Source organism: Grampus griseus (genome assembly GCF_964374135.1).
Source record: "Grampus griseus genome assembly, chromosome: 1".
NCBI lineage: Eukaryota > Metazoa > Chordata > Mammalia > Artiodactyla > Delphinidae > Grampus > Grampus griseus.
The window spans coordinates 8818951-8841699 of NC_139017.1; the positions used below are offsets into that span (position 1 = coordinate 8818951).

Genomic DNA, 22749 nt, shown 5'->3' on the forward strand with positions numbered 1-22749 from the left:
TTGCAGAGCACAGGTTCTGGACGTGAGGGCTTCAGTAGTTGTGGCACGTGGGCTCAGTAGTTGTGGCTCATGGGCTCTAGATCATAGGCTTCGTAGTTGTGGCTCACGGGCTTAGTTGCTCCGTGGCACGTGGGATCTTCCCGGACCAGGGATCGAACCCGTGTCCCCTGCGTTGGCAGGCGGATTCTTAACCACTACACCACCAGGGAAGTCCCAGATTCTACAGATATTAAAAGGATAAGTGAATATTTTAATATTTATGCAAATAAATTTGACAACTTGGATGACATGTCCAAATTCCTTTAAAGATGCAAATTACCAAAGTTCACTCAAGAGGTAATAAATAAACAGTATAGCCTTATGTGTAGGCTATAAAAATACTCCCCAAGAGTATTTTTCTTGGGGAGAAAGACTCCAGGTATATTGTTAAGAAAATTATTTTTAGAATTGGTGTTTGAATAGACTGTTTTATGGAGCCACCAGTACTATAATACAAATGTGTTAGTCAAGATATAAATATTTTAAAACATTTCAATTTAAAAATTTATTTAATGTCCTATTAAGTAAAATCAATTTAATAAAAGAGGTGTTCTGGTTTGAATGACAGATTATTTGGTCATCCTATTTAAGACCCAGTTCAACAATTTTTAAATTATTTATTTAATTTTTTTGGCTGCGTGGCATGTGGGTTCTTAATTCCCTGACTAGGGTTCAAACCCGAGCCCCTTGCATTGGAAGTAGGGAGTCTTAACCACTGGACCGCCAGGGAAGTCCCCCAGTTTAACTATACATTAAAGTTTTTTCTGATCAGCAAGGATAGTTGGCTACCTCTTCCAGAACGCGTCCCGTGTACCTTTTATATGCAAAATATGCAGACTGCACAGTCTTTGAGTTATATGAGCTTGTTTCCTACCAGGTTGAAGTTCTTAAGCATTGTTAAAATAGTTTATTATTTCCTGTCCTTGTTAGGGCCTAATACCATGCTTGGCACATACTTTCAACCTGCGGTTGGTTGAATCCGCGGATCCAGAACCCGTTGGATACAGAGGGCTGAATGTATTTGTTAAATACCAGTGAATCATCAACTTTTTAGAGCCTACCCCCCACCCCACTCAACTTTTTACTAGAATATATTAGAGGAATCAGCATGGTGATTCTTTGTGTTTGGTATTTGAGAACGTATACCTCACAAGAATTGTGTCGATTGGATGAAGCAGGTAGTATTCTTGTTTTAAACATGAGGAAAGTGAGGCTCAAAGACATGTTCTCACTCAAGGTAAAGAACTTAAAGGCAGTGCTAGAATTACAACCTAGTTCTCTTGAATCATTGCTTATTTCTCTTTCCATTATACCATGCATTATTTGAAATTGAATGTACATAGGGGGATTATTAGAATTGAATATATATAAGGAGATAGATGCTAACAGTTAAGTACTATGTTTTCCTTACACAGAGATGTGTATGTGTCTAACATAAGGTTATTTAAACAGTGTCACCACTTGAAATTATACCTTTGCAAAAGATTTTGGGGCTCTTTTAATTCAGTGGCTTTTGTTGTGTTTTTGTATGATATGTGCAATGTTTTAACGTTTGGCCTTTTTACAGCTGATTTCCAATAGCATAACCAGTGTTAAGTGCATTAGTGTTCTTTTGTGCCCTTTCTTGATAACACGTATATAGGTTCACACTTAAACAAGCTTTTTTTCCCAACTTAATGTATGTGGACGTCTAGCAACCTGTTCTAGACATTCAGGTTGTTTCTAGTTCTTCTCTACTACAAATAATGAAGTAACTCTCCTTGTACCTGTATCTTTAATGCTTGGGTGGGAGCTAATAGATATTTGCTGAGCAGAGCAAATTGAGGTACTGAATGGTATGAATGCCCAAAGTCACATAGTTGGTTGGTCCAGTTTTTTTTTTTTTTTAAATCACAGATTTTTGCATGTGATCTAAAGGCTTCTCCAGCACTCACTTGAAAATAATCTGGAACGATAGAAAGTGCCCAGACTTTGGAACCAGACATGGGTTTTAATTAACTTTTTGGCATATATTAGTTGTAGTGAATTTAGATAAGACACCTAACATCCCTAAGCCTCTTCCATATAATACTTTCCTTGCAGGGATTAGAGAAAATGCATTCAGAGCACTTTACACATTGCAGTTACTGGTAAATACGGCTGTTTTTTTCTGTTGTGATCATAATGCTACCTGACATTTTGCCGAGGCATTGTATTAAATGTATCTCATGCATAATAAATTACCTTATGAGATAGTAAGTCATCTCATTTATTTCTCACAACAGCTCTATGAGTATGGGGAACAGAGAGGTTCAGTGGTCATATAGCCGGTAAATGGAGGAGCCATGGTTCAAACCTTGGCAGTTTGGAGGCCAGGCTCTTAACCAGTACACCATTACCACCATATGAACTGCTAGAGCACAGTTCTCGACCTTGGTACTCTTGCCTTGCCTTGCAAGGATTAGACACTTTGGGCCCGATAATTCATTTTGTCTTGACACTTTGGGGCAGATAATTATCTGTTGTCAGGGGCTATTCTGTGCAATGTAGGATGTTCAGTATCTCTGGCCTCTACCTACTAGATGCTACCTCCCCGCCCCCCAAGTGACAGTAGGGACAGTAAAAATGTCTTCAGACGTTCTGAGATGTTCCCTGGTGGGGGTCGGGGGTGCAGAGGCATAAAAAACATCATCCTGGTTGAGAACCACTGTTGTAGAAGAAGAACATATTTGGGGGACTCTGATGTGGTTGATATTAAATTAAATTTTTAAAGTATAGAATTGGAATTTAGGAAAAGGGTCAGAACTAAATAGTGTTCTGAAATTCACTGTTAAGTGGTAGCTATTTATTACCACTTTATTTTTTAATTTATTTTATTTTATTATTTATTTTTGGCTGCATTGGGTCTTTGTTGCTGTTCCTGGGCTTTCTCTAGTTGCAGCGAGCGGGGGCTACTCTTTGCTGTGGTGCGCGGGCTTCTCATTGTGGTGGCTTCTCTTGTTGCGGAGCACGGGCTCTAGGCACGCAGGCTTCAGTAGTTGTGGCTCGTGGGCTCTAGAGCGCAGGCTCAGTAGTTGTGGCACACAAGCTTAGTTGTTCTGCGGCATGTGGGATCTTCCCGGACCAGGGCTCGAACCCGTGTCCCCTGCATTGGCAGGCGGATTCTCAGCCACTGTGCCACCAGGGATGCCCCTATTACCACTTTAAAAATAAAGTGTACAGTAAGGAAAAAAGGGGGCTGCGGGCAGAGCTGTGGAAACATAGCAGCTGAGTGAAGGGAGTGGATGAAGAGGAGCCAGAGATTGAGAGAGACTGAGAAGGAGCCATGGGGTGGTGTCCAGTGAAAATAAATCTTGAAACTTTTTAAAGTTGTCAAAGGAATATACTTCCACTGTAATAATTAGGAAATAGTAAAGGTAGGACTAGGATTTCACTGTGAGCTTTATCAGTTTTACCATTTTAATTTGTCATGTCTTATCGCCCCCAAATGTGCTTTTCTTTCAGTTAATATTTTATTTAGTGGCGAAGGAAAAAAAATGAGTTATTTTGTCTTCTGAAGAAATAATTTCTTATTTCAGGTTGCCGAGGAGCCCAAGTAGAAGAAATATGGAGTTTAGAGCCTGAGAATTTTGAAAAATTAAAGTAAGTATGTTTTTACTTATGTTAAAAGTAATATGTCTATACTTAAGCAAACTTTCATGAGTTTATTTTACTTGGGTTACCTTAGGCTGAACACATTATCTCCTTTAAGATTTTTTTCAACTGTGTGAGGTAGGTATTATTCCCATTTTATAACCAAGAACCTGAGGCTCATAGATAAGTAATTTGCAAGGGATTCAAAACTAAGTCTCTGTAATTCCATATCAACAAAGTACTGATAGGTTGATTTTTTTACAACTTTCACTTATAGATAAATACTGTTAGAACATGGAACACATTTTAACATAAAACACATGAATAATAGGCCAGTCTACAAAACTATATTTGACAGATAATGTATATTAATAGTAATTCAGAACTTTAAAAAAATTAATTTATTTTTGGCTGTGTTGGGTCTTCATGCTGCACGCAGGCTTTCTCTAGTTGCGGCGAGCGGGGGCCACCCTTCGTTGCGGTGCATGGGCTTCTTATTGTGGTGGCTTCTCTTGTTGCAGAGCACGGGCTCTAGGTGCGTGGGTTCAGTAGTTGTGGCTCATGGGCTCTAGAGCGCAGGCTCAGCAGTTGTGGCGCACGGACTTAGTTGCTCTGCGGCATGTGGGATCTTCCCGGACCAGGGCTCCAACCCGTGTCCCCTGCATTGGCAGGTGGACTCTCACCCACTGCGCCACCAGGGAAGTCCCAGAACTTTTTTTTATACATTATTACATTGCTTCTTGGGGAGGTTACAGTTCAGATTCCAAATATTGATGCCAGGAAGTACCTTCCTCTTACTCTGTCCTGATTTCTCTGGGCCTCTCCTTAACCCCCAACCTCCAAGCATTGACTCTGGATTGCAAATGGAGGGCTAGGGAGTTTTCACTGCGGGGAGCATTCTTAGGTCCTGGAATGGGGACCGTAGGGATATGTTTTTTATAGTAAGGAGACAGTTCCCTCCCCCCTATTTTCTTCTTCCGCACAAAGAGCAGTCATTTTAGATGGAATAAGAGAGAAATTCTGGCTGGATGATCAGGGAAGGTTAATTAAAGATGCATCATTTGACCTGTCTTTAAGGGATAGGAAAGATTTTTGTTGCATGGAAGGCAGTGGTGAGAGATAGACTGGAGAGAATCCTAAAGTGGTGATTTAACGGTTTGTGGGCAACAACCGTTCCTTTGGGGAGGTGATGATTTCATTATGTGTGAGATGCAACATCCAGTCATACTGTAGTGTGACGGTTGCTCATGCATCCAATAATTATATGAAGGTGACGTCCTATATTTCTTAATATTTATGCTAGCAGCCATTTATCTGTAAACATCCTATGTGAACTTTATTCATGTACATCAGAATTCAGTCTAGGGTTAACAGCTTCTTCTAGTTTTGCTATGTTCTTTCTGTTTTTAAGTGAGGTAATATAAGGTAGAATTGAATAATGCACAGATTTGAGATTATTCCTTTCATTATAATTCCATTTTAATTGATGTATTTTTTTTAAGTTTTGTTAGCCGTGTCTTGGGCAACATTCTAGTAACTATGAACAGCAATAGAAATCTTTAAAAAATTTCTCAAGTTTACTTCATTTGCATTGTATTTGTTAAGTAAATGACCAAAACTTAACATATTGACAGTGTGTTAAAAGAAGCAAGGTTTGGTGTCACTAATTTGTATTTTTTTGTTTTGTAGGCCAGTTCATGGGTTGATTTTTCTTTTCAAGTGGCAGCCAGGAGAAGAACCAGCAGGCTCTGTGGTTCAGGACTCCAGACTTGACACGATATTTTTTGCCAAGCAGGTATGGTCCTTGGATACTGTGGAGTCTCAAGAGCACCCCTCTTTACAAACAGGACTCTTCCACCTGTGTCTCTAGTGTCGCAGTTCTCAAACTTCTCGGTCCTAGGACTCCTTCACATTCTTAAAAATTATTGAGATCCCCAAAGACCTTCTGTTTATATGGGTTATATTTATTAGTATTTATCATTTAGACATTAAAACTGAGACATTTAAAATATTTATTAATTGCTTTAAAAGTAACAATAAATTCATTACATGTTAATGATAATGTATTTTTTAAATGAAGCATAAATATCTTTACCAAAGCAAAAGAGTAGTGAGATGAGTGCATTATTTTACATTTTTGTAAATATCTTTAATGTCTGGCTTAATATTAAGCACACAGCTGGATTCTCCTATCAGCTTCTTTATTCAGTCTGTTGCAATGTTTTCGTTTTGTTTTGTTTTTGGTTGAAGTATATGATTTAGTCTCACACATATGTGTAGTTGGAGAGGGAGAAGTATGTTAATTTCTTTTCCAGGAAATTATGGATATTCTTTGATATTATATCAAAACTCCAGAAATGTTCCTCTCCTAAAGATTGGTTGCAGTGTGAAATCTGAGATCATATTAATGAACTTTGTACTTTGATATATAAAAATCCTTTGGTTTATCTTGCTCTTCAAAAGGATCTTTTACTCTTGGAGGATCTTATAACATTGTGCATCGGTCATTTTGAAAATTTACTGACTTAGGCAGATTTTCTAAATGTTGACACATGCTTATATATGTTATCAACAAGTCACATATGTTAATATCAGCATCTGTATCATTAGAAGAATTGATAAGTATCCTGAAACTTTTAAACTCACAGTGGTGGATCTATGGATCTGAATCTTACAAAATCCTAATTTTCACTTGAGAATTCAAATTTTATGAAGGACAACAAATACTATCAGATGTTTTCCTTGAAGTGATAGACTCATTTCACTCATTTTCAAGAAAATATCTGCCAGATACCGTCTGAACAGCCGTATTTGTCTGCTGTATGTCCTTGCAAGTGAAAAATGATGTTCCAAGAAAAAAGCAGCCAACTTAGCTGGCAGTTCAAACAATTTCACTAATGCCTTTCATGGAATCAATTGGCATGTTTTGGTTTGCAGCTGAAGTGCTTTATTTGTACCACCTGTTTCACTAAACCACTTGTACTCTGAGGTCAAAATATAATAAAAAATTTACTGCTTTATCAAAGACATTCTTCACTAAAACTGGTTTTTGTTTTGTTAATTTTTAAAATTACGCACGTGTGTCAGTGAAACAGTTTAATGCCACTGCCTAGGTATATGCTAAAATACCAGCAGTTTTACCCTCGATTGCTGTTGTGCTACAGTGTAAATAAGAAAGCAGGGGAAAAAAGCAAAAACTGTTTTGGAATTATTATGGAAACAATTTTGAGCTCACAAACCCCTTGAAAAGGGTCTTAGGAATTTCCAGGGGTACATGGACCCCACTTTGAGAACTGCTGTTCTGGAGTATACAGTGAAACGTTTAACCAACGTTATTAGATGCCGCCTTATTTTGGAGTCCATTGTTTGGAAAAGCTGAAAAAGAGAATGATGAAAGAGGTTTGATTAATGTATAAAATCTAAGCTAAATATGATCGCATTTGTTTGAAAATTACACTTATTTCTGAGACTCAAAAAATTGCTTAAGATAATCTCATTAACCTTTAGGAAGGTGGAAACAATAAAACTGCTAATTCTCATTACTGCCCTTTAAATCAAACGTTTACTATTCCACTTAGTAACTTGTTTTTCCTTTTTCTCTTATTTTATTACTTCTTTCCATTTCCCCCCCCCAACTTTTAAAAATTGAGTGTTTTTAGAGAAATTAGAGTTTTTTTGCTTTACTTCAAGGGTTTGGAGAACATTATTTTATCATTGTGTACTTAAAATATCTTAAGTTACAGAAATATATAGTGATGAGTGAATATCCCTGTGCTCCCACACCCATATCTACTAACCCCTTCTAACAGTTTGACTCATTCATTTAATCAACGAGTAGTTGTTGAGCACCTCCTTTGTGCTGGGCATTGTTTTAGGTCCTAGGGATGTAATGGTGGATAAGGCAGGCATGTGTCTTCTTACTGGTAACAACTATCACCATAGCAGTACCAACAACAGCCCACATTTACGATGTTTGTTGTGTGCCAGATATTGTGCTTTAGACATGTTATTTATTTGACCCTTGCAACGGCCCTATGAGGTATTACCCTCATTTCACAGATGAAGAAATTGAGGCCTAGAAAAATTAACTTACTTGCCTGAGGTCACACAGCTAGTACATGGTGGATCCAGAATTTAAACCTAGGTCTAAAGCCCAGGTTGGTTGTTCCACCTGCCATACTGCCTCCCACATTTTCTATTCACTTGTTAACACATTCTTATTATCTTTTTTTTTTTCTGAAGTTGGACTGTTGTGCAAAATATTTTGCATCTTTCTTCACTTAATGATAAAAGTTTGACTTTCAGTGCACATAACAGTATTAGCTAACATATTGAAGGCTTATCAGGTACTTTTATATGTATTATTTTTTAGTATTAATTTATTTGTAGTAACTGATCCTCACAATGACCCTATGTGGTTTTACAGGTTCCTCGTCATTTCACAGATGTGGAAACTGAGTCCCAGAGAGGTTAAGAAACTTGCCCAAGTTATGTAGCTAGCCAATGGGAGAGCTGGGTGCAAACCCAGGCACTGTTGCCTTGAAGTCCACACTCTTAACCATATCACAACACCACCTCTTTTAAAAGTATTCTTAGTATAAGCGTCCTATAATTTATTTAACTAAATTTCTTAATGATAAACATTTTGAGATTCTAATTGTTTCTCTAACACAAATAATCCATTTATAAATTGTAATATTTATCATTGTACTATAATAATTATAATCACTGTTTGTGATTTTTCAAGATCTAGGTAGTAGAGAAAAAGAAGGAGACAGATAGTTTGGTCCTTTAGGTGATTTTTCTCCTTTTAAAGACATTTTTTTTTTTATGGTATATAAGAATCTATACCCATGATATAAAATGTAAGCATTATAAATGTACAATGTAGAAAATAAAAGTCCATTATAATCCCTGCTCCAGAGATAACCACTTAAAGCAGTTTATATTTTTCAAGATTTTTTCCATATATATTTGTGTGTGTATTTAATTATATTTCTTCCTTACTAAATTGTAAACCCAGGAGTTTTCATGTATAATCCCTGACACATAGTAGGTATCTGATAAATGTAGAAAGAATATTACAGTTAAAGAACCCTAGGATTCACTAAGACACTAACAATGACTGACTTATAGAGGCCTAGGTATTTTTAAGGTATAAGAAAGTACTCTACAAAGAAAAAAAAATGATACTGGAGTATGAATTTATAATTTCTAGAGTCCCTTGATACTTTTCTAGTTCTGTATTACATTTCTACCTTACTATAATTTAATATTTTATTTGTATTACATTATTCCTGCCATGTTTATTAATATGCCAGATTAGTAATTTCCCAATTATATTGTATTTTTTTATACTATATTATGCCAACAGTTTCTATTAAACTGATCAGTAATTCAACAATAATATCTATCAGTCTTTTTAGTGTATGCCTCCTATGAACCTGTGCTAGAAATTTTATAGTATATATTACATAAATATATAATCCTTGGTTCTAGGCTTCAAGAGCTTATAGTAAAGATTTCCAATCCAGGGTCTCTGGACTCTGAGGAATATTTTCAGATATTTAAAACATTTAATTAAAATTATATTTATTTGTGATAATGTCATACAGATTAACTAAATACATAGTTTTGGTATTTATGGATGGAATTGCATCATTTTAGAGAGGTAATACTGCCTGTCTTATGCTAATCATATGCTCTAATTGGAAGTGTGCATATGTGTGGATCATTGAGTAACAAAATATCTAGAAAAGGTGTCTTCTAGTAGTTACAATTTGTGTATAAGGATCCAGGAATGACCCTTTTGGTAATGCTTCTCTGCAGAACATTGTTGTCTTGTTACTGTTTCACTGACGAGAAAGCTAAGGTCTGTCTGACTTATTGCTTTAGATCATTGGTACTAGGTTTGTGTGACTCCACCTGTTCAGTCTTTCAGGAAAGAATGATTGAGTGTCTGCAATGTGTCAGACACTGTGCCAGGTGCTTGGGGAATGATAAACAGTCAGCAGCCCTCTCCTCAAGGGTGTTTAGAGCTTAGTGGAGGAGATTGGTATTAATCAGTGAAATACAAAATTACAGTGGCAATAAGTGCTGCATGAAGTGAAATGAGAACCGTATTGTGAAGTTCAAAAATAGTCTATTAAGACTACCCTCCCTTCTGACACCAACTACAGAGTCTTGGGTACCACAAACCACCCTGACTTCTGATACTTGCAAGTTTGGGGAGTCCCCAAGACCACCCTCAGGTTCTGTAATTTGTTAGAAAAACTCATAAACCTCACCAAAATCTGCTAGAGTCACATAGTTCGTTACAGTGAAAGGACACAGATTAAATTCAGCCAAGGGAAGAGACACACAGGGCGGAGTGCAGGAAAGCTGCGCATGGTCTTCGCCCAGGGGAGTCAAAGCCAGCGCTGTAACTTGAGTGGCAGTGATGTGTGAGTGTGCAGAGTGCTGCCACTCAGGCCATCTCAGCCGATTCTTGGTATCGAGTTTTTATTGGCCCTCAGTCTCCAGCCACCCTGGAGGCTGAGATGATACTGTCGACCCAGGACCCACCCTAAGTCACACCGTGAGACTATCTGCGTGGCCCACAGCCCCCAGGTAAACGAAGACACTTTTGTGAGGAGGCATGGCTTCTCAAGAGCTTAGAGATCACCTCCCAGGAGCCAAGGGCAAAGGTCAGGCCTCTCTTAGGGCAAGACTAGATTCTTCACTGCACACATAAAAATGAGACTGAACTCTTCAGGGAGATCTGAGAAAGCTTCTCTGAGTAAGTGACATTTCAGCTGAAATCTAAAGGTTAAGTAGGTATTAACTAGGGGAAAGAGGTTGAGGATCATCCCAGATTACTAACAGCTTTATAGTAAAAGGGAGTAAGGCTAGTAAAATGTACTGTTACAGGAAGGCCAGTGTAGCTGGACTAGAGACAGCACAGGCAGGGCGGTAAGAGATAATGAAGCTGAGCAAGCAGTGTGGTAGTCAGGGTTCAGTACGATTAGGTATAGAGAAACAATGGTTTATAAGAAACACGTTTTTCTCTTTCTCATTCACCGTGGAGCACGTCGAGATGGCAGGCTCTTTTGTTTTGTTCCTTTGTGTGTGCTTTCTATTCCAAAGTTTACTTCATGGTCTGAGATGATTGTTGGACTTTCAGCCGTTCTATCTGAATTCCACATTCAAGACAGTAGAAGTGGAAAACACACTCCTCTCTTTGTACGGACGTTTTCTAGAACTTGCTCATGTTACATGCTTTCTTCTCTTTGTCCAGAACTCAGTCACATGACTGTACTTAGCAGCAGAGGGGGAAGCTGTCCTCATTCCAGGTGGACATGGACCCAGATAAAATTTGGGTCCTCTGTTCATCTGGAAGAGGGAGAAGGTGGATAATAGAGAATAACTCTCCACTTCCTGCCAAAGTGTGGACAGAGGCAGAGCATGCTTGAGCCTTTTGTCTGTATCCTAAGAGCAGTAGAAGGTTATTGAGGTGTTTTAAGAAGGGTGACGTGATCAGATTTTCATTTAGAAGAGATCACTTTGGCTACAGTGTGGGGAATGTGTTTGAGGAGGAGGGAGTGGTGTAGGATATGAGACTACATATCAGTTAGAAGGCTTTTGTAGAAGTCCATGCAAAAGCAGGTAAAAGACTGTTAGTAGTGATAGATGTGAACAGATTTGATTAATACTCAGGAGGTAGAGTAACTAGCACCTTTAATGTGTAATGATTAGACATGATGAAGGAAGAGGACAGATCAGTCAGTGATGATGAGTGTGTTTTTCTTTTTTCCTTTTTAAAAAATTGATCTTCAGATACACAGCATGGAATTATGATAATTCTTGACTGATGGCACAGGCTCATGTCCTCCTTTTATTTATTTGTTTACTTATTTGGTGACTAAGTAATGTAGTAAGCACCTAAGAACTCACCGCCTGGATAACCGTCATCTAACTATCATTTCCTTCTGTCCCACCCATTGTCCCACATAGCCCTCATCCTCCCTCCTTTCATCCAAGTAACCTGCATGTGGAGTTCTGTATATCGTTTCCTTGCTTTCCACTTTCTGTATTTTTTCTAATCCTAAAAGGGCTGTGTGTATATAAAATTTTAACTTGATAAAAAGTATCATGCTCTTTGTAGTTTTGGGAGACTTACTTTTCTGACTTAATATTTTAAGATTTATCCACTACTTGTTTATCATAATAGTTAACTTATTTTGCATGCTGCACAATGGTAATTGCACTAATGTGCATGAAGAGTAAGTAATTGTTTACTCTTTGTAGATTGGCATTTGAGTTTTCACTTGCATTACTGTAAACTGTGTGGCTATATACATTTTTGTACATCTCCTGTTGTATTTGTGCAAATTTCTCCTGGTACATATGTAGAAGTAAAACAGTGCTTCTTCTGATAGGTAAATGTAACGTTAGGAGGAAATATCCAAGTGCTTTCGGAAGTAGATACTCCAGTTTACACCCCTACTAGCAATATCTGAGTTACTGTGTAGCCACATACTCCAATATGTGATATTGTCAGACCGTTTTTTTTTTAATAAATTTATTTAATTATGGCTGCATTGGGTCTTCGTTGTTGGGTCTTCGTTGCTGCGTGTGGGCTTTCTCTAGTTGTGGCGAGTGGGGGCTGCTCTTCATTGCAGTGGCCTCTTGTTCTGGAGCACGGGCTCTAGGCGCGTGGGCTTCAGTATTTGTGGCTCGCAGGTTCAGTAGTTGTGGTTTGCGGGCTCTAGAGCGCAGGCTCAATAGTTGTGGCGCACGGACTTAGTTGCTCTGCAGCATGTGGGATCTTCCCAGACCAGGGCTCAAACCCATGTCCCCTGCATTGGCAGGCAGATTCTCAACCATTGCACCAGAGGCCTTTTTGATTTTTGCCAGCCAGCTCATTCTAAAATGGTACTTCATTATGGTCTTGGTTTACATATCCCTGGGCACTAATCATGTTGAAAGGATGTTGATGTACTTACTTAGTGGCCATATGTGTTTCTTCTGTGAAATTCTTAAATTATTTTTCTGTAGGACTAATTGTACTTTTTGATTTGTAGGTGTTGTTTATATCTTCATGATACTGCTTCTCCAAGTTGGCACCTTATTGTTTTACCTTTTCTGGGTGTCTTTTGATGAATAGAATTTTGTGTTTTGTTTATTTATTTATTTTTATAAATTTATTTTATTTATTATTATTTTTGGCTGTGTTGGGTCTTCATTGCTGCGCGCTGGCTTTCTCTAGTTGCTGTGAGCAGGGGCTACCCTTTGTTGCAGTGCGCAGGCTTCTCATTGCAGTGGCTTCTCTTGTTGCGGAGCATGGGCTCTAGGTGCGTGGGCCTTAGTAGTCGTGGCTCGTGGGCTCTAGAGCACAGGCTCAGTAGCTGTGGTGCACAGGCTTAGTTGCTCCATAGCATGTGGGATCTTCCCAGACCAGGGCTCAAACCTGTGTCCCCTGCATTGGCAGGTGGATTCTTAACCACTGAACCACTAGGGAAGCCCGAATTTTGTATTTTACAGCCAGTGCTTTTTTGTGTCTCTTGTTATCTATCTGAATTTGTAAAAGATATTTACCTATGCATTTAAATTTTAATTTTTGATATCTATGTCCATAATTCATTGGGAGTTGAATTTTGGTATATTATATGAGGCAGGGGTTCAATTTTATCTTTTTCCATGTGATCACCCTTTTTTTCTAACCTCATTTATTAAACGTCCATTATTTTCCCTATTTATCGGACATGCCACCTCTGTTGTGTACCATAGTTCCGTGTGTGTGTATGTGTGTGTGTGTGTGTGTGTGTGTGTGTGTGTGTGTGTGTGTGTTATCTGGACTCTACTGATCAATTTGTCTGTCTCTCTGCCAATACCACACTGTCTTAATTCCTTTCACTTCTTCATAAGTTCTTATATCTAATAGGTCATGTCTCTTCTCCCTCCTCTTTTTCAAAAATATCCTTGCTATTCTTGATTAACTATTTCCTTTCCCATATTAGGGAAGTTTTCAACTATAATCTCTTCAAATATTTTCTCAGTCCCTTTCTTTTTCTCTTCTTCTTCTGGAACCCCTATAATTCGAATGTTGGTGCATTTAATGTTGTCCCAGAGGTCTCTGAGACTGTCCTCAGTTCTTTTCATTCTTTTTTCTTTATTCTGCTCTGCAGTAGTTATTTCTACTATTTTATCTTCCAGGTCACTTATCCGTTCTTCTGCCTCAGTTATTCTGCTATTGATCCCATCTAGAGTATTGTGTTGTTCATCGTTGCTTGTTTCATCTTTAGTTCTTCTAGGTCCTTGTTAACTGATTCTTGCAATTTGTCCATTCTATTGTCCATTCTATCTCCAAGATTTCGGATCAACCTTACTATCATTATTCTGAATTCTTTTTCAGGTAGACTGCCTATTTCCTCTTCATTTGTTAGGTCTGGTGGGTTTTTATCTTGCTCCTTCATCTGCTGTGTGTTTTTCTGTCTTTTCATTTTGCTTATCTTACTGTGTTTGGGGTCTCCTTTTTTGCAGGCTGAAGGTTCGTAGTTCCTGTTGTTTTTTGTGTCTGTCCCCAGTGGCTAAGGTTGGTTCAGTGGGTTGTGTAGGCTTCCTGGTGGAGGGTACTAGTGCCTGTGTTCTGGTGGATGAGGCTGGATCTTGTCTTTCTGGTGGGCAGGTCCACTTCTGATGGTGTGTTTTGGGGTGTCTGTAGACTTATTATGATTTTGGGCAGCCTCTCTGCTAATGGGTGGGGTTGTGTTCCTGTCTTGCTAGTTGTTTGGCATAGGGTGTCCAGCACTGTAGCTTGCTGGTCGTTGAGTGAAGCTGGGTGCTGGCGTTGAGATGGAGATCTCTCGGAGATTTTTGCTGTTTGATATTATGTGCGGCTGGGAGGCCTCTTGTGGACCAGTGTCCTGAAGTTGGCTCTCCCACCTCAGAGGCACAGCACTGACTCCTGGCTGCAGCACCAAGAGCCTTTCATCCCCAGGGCTCCTTAATTTGGGATGATTCGTTGTCTATTCAGGTATTCCACAGATGCAGGGTATATCAAGTTGATTGTGGAGCTTTAATCCGCTGCTTCTGAGGCTGCTGGGAGAGATTTCCCTTTCTCTTCTTTGTTCTCACAGTTCCCAGGGGCTCAGCTTTGGATTTGGCCCTGCCTGTGCGTGTAGGTCGCAGGAGGGCGTCTGTTCTTTGCTCAGACAGGACGGGGTTAAAGGAGCCGCTGATTCGGAGGCTCTGGCTCACCCAGGCCGGGGGGTAGGGAGGGTCACGGAGTGCGGGGCGGGTCTGCAGTGGCAGAGGCCGGCGTGACGTTGCAGCCTGAGGCGCGCCGTGCGTTCTCCCGGGGGAGCCGTCCCTGGATCCCGGGACCCTGGCAGTGGCGGGCTGCACAGGCTCCCCGAAAGGGCGTGTGGCTAGTGACCTGTGTTCGCACACAGGCCTCCTGGCGGCGGCAGCAGCGGCCTTAGCGTCCCATGTCCGTCTCTGGGCTCCGCACTCCCAGCCGCGGCTCGCGCCCGTCCCTGGAGCTCTCTCAAGCAGCGTTCCTAATCCCCTCTCCTCGTGCACCAGGAAACAAAGAGGGACGTAAAAGTCTCTTGCCTCTTCGGCAGGTCCAGACCCCCCCCCCCCCTCCGGACTCCCTCCCGGCCAGCCGCGGCGCACCAACGCCCTGCAGGCTGTGTTACGCCGCCAACCTCAGTCCTCTCCCGGCGCTCCGACAAAAGCCGGAGCCTCAGCTCCCAGTCCCGCCCGCCCCAGCGGGCGAGCAGACAAGCCTCTCGGCTGGTGAGTGCCGGTCGGCCCGATCCTCTGTGCGGGAATGTCTCCGCTTTGCCCTGCGCACCCGTGTAGCTGTGCTCTCCTCCGCGGCTTCGAAGCTCCCCCACTCCGCCTCCCGCAGTCTCCGCCCGCGAAGGGGCTTCCTAGTGTGTGGACACTTTTCCTCCTTCACAGCTCTCTCCCACTGGTGCAGGACCCGTCCCTATCCTTTTGTCTCTGTTTAGTTTTTTCTTTTGCCCTAACCAGGAACGTGGGGGGTTCCTTGCCTTTTGGGAGGTCTGAGGTCTTCTGCCAGCGTTCAGTAGGTGCTCCGTAGGAGTTGTTCCACGCGTAGATGTATTTCTGGTGTATCTGTGGAGAGGAAGGTGATCTCCGCGTCTTACTCTTCCGCCATCTTCCTGCTTTGACTTTTAAGTGATTCTCCTTGCTATTCTTGACCCTATGTTCTTCATATAAATTTCAACGTCATCTTATCAAATTGTATGAAAAATTCTTTTGGACTTTTGACTGGAATAGCATTGAATATATGTATCAATTTGGGGAGAATTTATATCTTCATGATACTAAGTCATAAACGTATTATGTATCTCTAGATCTGCTTTTATTTATCTATTTATTTTTAGATATGCTTTTATTATCTTTTGTATGTTGCATAATTTTCTTTAGAGGTTTTACATCTTTTATTAGATTTATCTTAATTCCTTGATCTCTTTGTTATAATTATAAATCATCTTTTCTTCAGTTACATTTTCTAGGTGTTTGTTGCTGGTATAAAAAAATGTAATTCATTCTTATGTCTTAATATTATATTTAGCCATCTTGCTAACCTCTATTATCTCTGTTATTTGTTGGTTTTGGGGGGGTTCTATCTAAATTACTATGTCAAACAAAGCAGTTTTGTCTCCTCATTTTGAATCCTTATGTCTCTAATTTATTTTTCTTATCTTATTGACTGGTTAAGACCTCCAGTAAAATCGTTGTGATTTTAAAGGGAATGCTTTTTACCATTTCCCATCTCAGATTGTTTTTTCTTAACATTCAGGTAAGGACATTCTTTTAATAATTTAGCAAGTGTCCTTATTATGGAAGGATTAAGATTTTTCAAATGCTTTTCTGCATCTATTGAGATGATCATGTTTATTTTTCCTCTTAATAGGTTAATATGGCTAGTTATGTCTATGAATTTTTCTAATATTAAATCATTCTTCCATATCTGAGATAAGCCCAGTTGGTCATTCTTCCATATCTGAGGTAAGCCCATATTCTCTTTTTATGCACTGTTGAATTTAATTCAGTAATATGTGTTTAGAATTTCTACATCTATATTTATGAATGAAATGGCCTTAATTTTCCTTTCTTGTAATGGCTTTGAATAGTTTTAGTATTAGGGTTGTGCTTGCTTCATGAATTGAGTTGGAATTTCCTCTTTTTCTTACTGTCCTGAAGAATTTGGACAATTTAGACCATCTAAAATTTAGATCGTCTCTTTCTTCAAATTTTGATAGAATTGGCCTATAAAGCCATCTGTGCCTGGTATTTTCTTTGTGAGTATATTTTTAACTACCACTTCAATTTAATAGTTAAAAGACTTATTTGGGCTACTTATTTTTTCTTGACTTAGTTCTGGTAAGATTTTTTTTTTAATTTCTGCATTTTAGCTTAAATTTACAAAATTGTTTTATATGGTTGTTATTACTATCCCCTTATTCTTTTTAATCTGATTTTATTTTTAGTTATATTCCTAGAATATATTCCTGAATATATTCCTGACTCCTAGAATACTGACTCGCATATTTGGGTGCTCCTGCTTTTAATGGGTCCTGCTCCATTAATCTATTGCCCTTTATTATTTCATACTAGCATTAGAGTAGCAACCCAGTGGATCTTGTTTGTTTTTAGCCGCCTTCAGTCTCTCCTGTAAATTGTCTTAAACTGAACCTTTCTGAATCACTGTATTTACTGTTATTTCCTATTAAAACTCTCTTACTCCTAGCGTGAACTCCTAATTGCTTAAAGGCACTGATTTACGAGGTAACCAATGACCCCGTGCTCTGATTACAAGCATACTGATAACATACCAGTGTGTCCATTGTCTCTTGAGCATCTCATCTTAATTTGTTCCTTGTTCATCCCCTTCTCGTTGGGGACTATATATATAATTTATTCTGCAATAATTTTTTGTGAAGAAAGATGAAGTTAAAATTCTCCCAAATGGATGTATATAAGGTGGTTTTTAAGTGTTTCACGAGGACAAGGACCACATGTCTCTTGTTCACTGTGTATTCAGTATTTATCACAATGTCTAGCACACAGTGAGTTCTCAGTAATAAATATGTGAACGAATGAATGGCTGTGCACTTTTTAATGTCTTAATTTTTTTTTTTTTTGGTAATTCTGTGCAGTATTCCCCCCTTACCTGCTGTTTTACTTTCCATGGTTTCAGTCAACTCTGGCTGAAATATTAAATGGAAAATTCCAGAAATAAACTGTAAATTTTAAATTGTGTGCCGTTTTGAATAGTGTGATGAAATCTCATTCTGTCCTTTACTGTCCCACATGGGATGCATCCCTTTGTCCCTCATGTGTGCTACCAGCCTGTTAGTATAGGGAAAAACATGATATATATAGGGGTTGGTACTATCCATGTTTGAGGCATCCATTGGGAGTCTTGGAAGATATCCCCCAAGGATAAGGGGACCACTGTGCCATTTATAACATAACCACTTGGTGGCACTTAACTCATTTAAAAACCTGAAGAGGTATGTTTACACTGATGCACACCGTAATGACTGTTCTTCACACATATGCAAAATGACAGTGTAAATCCTTATTAACACCGGAAGAGAAGTATCAGTAACCACGAGATTTTTTTCTTTTTTTCCTTTAAAAAAAAAAACAGGTTTATTGAAATACAATTGGTGTACAAAAAAACTGCACATGTTTAGTGTGTACAATTTGATGAGTTTGAGAAAAAAATCTAAAGTGATAGGTTACAGACTTGAAGTCCTTAGATCATAGGAATGTTTGATAGTATTCTCTGCCATAGCCTCAGCATCTAGCCTAGAATTGGGTACATATTATATCTTTAATGTGTCATCATTTTGAAAGGATGTGTGAATGAGTATAAATTTTAACTTCTGCTAACTTCGCTTCTACCAACCCATCTCCAGATAATTTTGGCCCAAGATAAGGGAGCACTAAGTCTTGTTTTAGTTAACGACCTTTATGATGTCTCCTTTAATCATTAAAAATTTTCATCCAAGTTTATTTACTAAAGAACTGTGACTCAGAATACATATTAAAAGAAATCAGCAGCAATGTTAATTGGATTCTAGATCTCCTGTTACTTTTCCTTAATCGGTCAATCATAAGATAGTTTTGAGTACAAAATACTGTAAGAGGAATTACAAGAATGTGGTGGTATCACTGTTTGAGAATTGGGAGTAAGACAGTGTTCTCTAATGGAGAAAGCAGCCTTATCAAGGAATTCCTCAAACATACTGCAGTCAAAAATGTAAGAACTGGTGGGTACTCACAAGACTTCAAAAGTCTGGCAAAAAAAAGTACAGGAGTATAAGAGTTAATGAGGGAAGATAATAGAAAAATTTTCTTTTGAAATCAGGCAAGATAGAAATAATTTACCAAATTGTAAGATCATAAGTGAATTAGCATTTTTGGAAAATGGTATTTAATTATAATATTGTAATGAAATATAGCGATAGGACTAAACTGTATTATAAAAAATTATTTATCAAGTTTAATTTAACTCTACAGTTAACCTTGCTGGTGTTCGAAGTGATCATCTGAGACTCTTTCCACCTCTGTGATCTCAGCCCTGTGTAGGTGCTGTAGGGAGTGTGGCAGAAGCCCTTGTCCATAAGTAGGTTATAATCTTGTTGGAGAGACCACATACGTTTACAGAGCCAGCCTCATGTTGTGGCTAAGTACACAAAATTCTAGAACCAGATCGCCTGCCTCTTGCTTAGCTCTGTGCCCTTTGGACAAGCTACTTAACCTCTTTGTGCCTCAGCTTCCACAAATGTAAAATGAGGATAATAATATTACTCCTTCTTCATAGGCTGTTGATTGATAGGATTAAAAGAATTAATACATGTGAAGTGCCTAGGAAATTACCCACACATAGTAGGTGCTATCTAAATGTTCTCTCCTCTCACTAGAATGTAAGGTCCACATAACTTGTTAAATAAACAGTTAATAGCTAGATGACAGCGCTGTAAAGACTGAATTGAGGGGCTTTCCTGGTGGCTCAGTGGTTGAGAATCTGCCTACCAATGCAGGGGACACGGGTTCGAGCCCTGGTCTGGGAAAATCCCACATGCCGCGGAGCAACTGGGCCCGTGAGCCACAATTACTGAGCCTGCGCATCTGGAGCCTGTGCTCCGCAACAAGAGAGGCCACAATAGTGAGAGGCCCGCGCACAGCGATGAAGAGTGGCCCCCACTTGCCACAACTAGAGAAAGCCCTCGCACAGAAACGAAGACCCAACACAACCATAAATAAATAAAATTAAAAAAAAAAAAGATTGAATTGAAAAATATGTAGACAGTATATACACGTTTTTAGGAATTCAAATGAGGGAAGAAAGTAATATGAGTTGTTGGATAAGTTCTCTAAGAGCCACATCGGTGAGTTGGAGCTTGCGTTGGATACTGAAATATGGGTTGAATATTTATAGGTAGAAATGAGCATAGGGGGAAGTGAATAAGAGGGAAGGACAACCTCTTTTGGTTTAATTAGATATATGTTTTAGACCAGGAAAGATTGGTTTTGTTACCCTAACTGGATTGGTTTTCACTGATATTATGAGTTCATTTAATTTATTCGATTTCCTAGAATCTTCAGCTCCAGAATTGCAGCAAATTCCTGAAAATAGATTAGATTGGGAATTGATCATGATAATTATGTTTATGCTAACACTATATGAAATAAAATTTGGAAACTTTTTTTCATATTTTGGGGGTCATCATCACCAGTTAAAAGCTGTTTTTTTTAACAAATTGATAATATTTTTGCTTTCATATTTTACAGGTAATTAATAATGCTTGTGCTACTCAAGCCATAGTAAGTGTGTTATTGAACTGTACGCATCAAGATGTCCATTTAGGAGACACATTATCAGAGTTTAAAGAATTTTCACAAAGCTTTGATGCAGCTGTGAGTACAGTCATATTATTCCTAAAATGCCCTGTTTGTGGTGGTTCTTATTTTAATAGGCTATTCTTAAAACTTATTTCAGATGAAAGGTTTGGCACTGAGTAATTCGGATGTGATTCGACAAGTACACAACAGTTTCGCCAGGTAAAGATACTTTATGTGAAATAAATACTGTCTCTGTTTTTTTGTCTCTCACTGTTTTTTTCTTCACTGTAGACAGCAAATGTTTGAATTTGACGCAAAGACATCAGCAAAAGAAGAAGATGCTTTTCACTTTGTCAGTTATGTTCCTGTTAATGGAAGACTGTATGAATTAGATGGATTAAGAGAAGGACCGATTGATTTAGGTAATGTGTTTACTATTCCTGGTATTTCACTTTTGATAAGGAAAAAAAGATTGGGTGTTCACCTTTGGTTTAGCCCTAGTCCTGCTTAAGTTTAGAAAGGGGAGGTGACTGTGAGGTGTGATGCCATGCAGGCTTTAAGCTCTTCATTGCTTTATGAAATTAAGTAACAGGTAGTTAGGACATGTTGACTACTGTAGTTGCATTGGGACCTTTAGTTTTTTTTTCTATAGGAAAAGTTTTTTTAACCCATAGATTACATAATTTATTTTTAATTTTTCAGTTAACTTTTAAAAACTACTTTTTTCTATGTAACTAGTGCATTAATGTGTTGTCCTTTGTGCCAAAGGGTGGATTTGTCCTGATCTCACCCCATCTCCTACCTTGAGCTAATGATAAATGGTTACTGAGGATGAGGTGGTTCTGATCTAGTAATGAACTAATAGATCCACAAAAGAATTTTAACTCCTTATTTTTACCTCATTAAGTTTTCTTTTTTTTAAATTAGGTTTAAGTGCAGTGTAACCTGTTTTAATGGAATCTAATGTTATCTGCTGTCCATAAAACTTTATACTTTCAGATTAAAAAAAAAATTAACACATTCATTTTGCTTGTTCTTATTGACCATGCCCATGTCTAGAACTAATACTTCATCTAATGCAGATTTACATGTTTAAAAATATTTATTTTTCTATGTTTCTTAAAGAAAATTAGTGGAATGTTCTTTTAATTCTGTAGAAGCTGATTTTCTCTGGTTTGGGGGTTGATCTGATTGCTGCATTTTTTTCTCTTGGCTTCTATCTGGTCAGCCATTCTCTATTCATTAGATCCATGAGATATAAAGGAAGTAAAATATAAAACAGAACAGCCAGTTTTGCTATACAACTGGTGGCTATACTAAAATTTAGGTAAAAAAGAGGATTAAAAAACTGGGTAAAATTTGTTTTGCATTGTGTGTGGATTTCATTTTCTTTTTCTGTAGTTATGATGGTGGGGAGTCAGAAAAGGATTGAATCCTTATTTTGTTACTAATATGTGAGCTGGTTTTTCTTAGCCCTCTGTCTCATCATCTGTAAAATGAAGGTAGTTATCCTTATCTCACAGAGTCGTGAGTTTTAATGAAATAATTCCCTAGTTCATTATTTTCTCAAACATTTGTTTAGTACCACTAAGTGACACAACAATGTGGAAATGCAAATTATGATAATACTGTTTCCCCTTACCATTACTAAGAAAGTAAGAGTTGGAGCTTAACATAGGTATGCTAAAAGGTTTTTTACTATCCTGAATTTGTCAAAATAATAATAAAAAGATATTTTGGACCAAACTTTTGAAATAATATTAATGTTGATTTTATTTGACATAAATGCTTTTACATTTCTTCCTAGGTGCATGCAATCAAGATGATTGGATCAGCGCAGTGAGGCCAGTCATAGAAAAAAGGATACAAAAGTAAATCTCAGCTAATCTTATTGGCATAACTAATATTCTCGTTTTTAAACCTTTATTTTATCATTGTTTAAATGAAAGGTGGATAGTGATATTTCATTGTGGTTTTAATCTGCATTTCCCTAGCGACTAATGTTGAAAATCATGCCTTTTGTTTATTTTGTAATTGGATTGTTTTTTTGACTCTTGAGCCTTGAAGTTCAGACCTCTCACTGTTGTGGCCTCTCCTGTTGCGGAGCACAGGCTCTGGACATGCAGGCTCAGTGGCCATGGCTCACGGGCCCGGCCGCTCCGCGGCATGTGGGATCTTCCCGGATCGGGCACGAACCAGTGTCCCCTGCATCGGCAGGCGGAC

The 22749-nt window shown here is 38.6% G+C and overlaps 1 protein-coding gene across 2 annotated transcripts in view; it reads left to right on the plus strand.

The window, feature by feature from the left end:
- UCHL5 (ubiquitin C-terminal hydrolase L5) overlaps nt 1-22749 on the plus strand; it is a 49594-nt gene that overhangs the window by 3103 nt on the left and 23742 nt on the right. For both annotated transcript variants that reach the window (XM_082681842.1, XM_082681843.1), the window contains exons 2-7: nt 3597-3660; nt 5341-5446; nt 20476-20601; nt 20684-20745; nt 20818-20948; nt 22334-22397. In XM_082681842.1, the coding sequence (XP_082537968.1) occupies nt 3597-3660; nt 5341-5446; nt 20476-20601; nt 20684-20745; nt 20818-20948; nt 22334-22397 (553 nt within the window). The remainder of the gene's footprint in view (nt 1-3596; nt 3661-5340; nt 5447-20475; nt 20602-20683; nt 20746-20817; nt 20949-22333; nt 22398-22749) is intronic.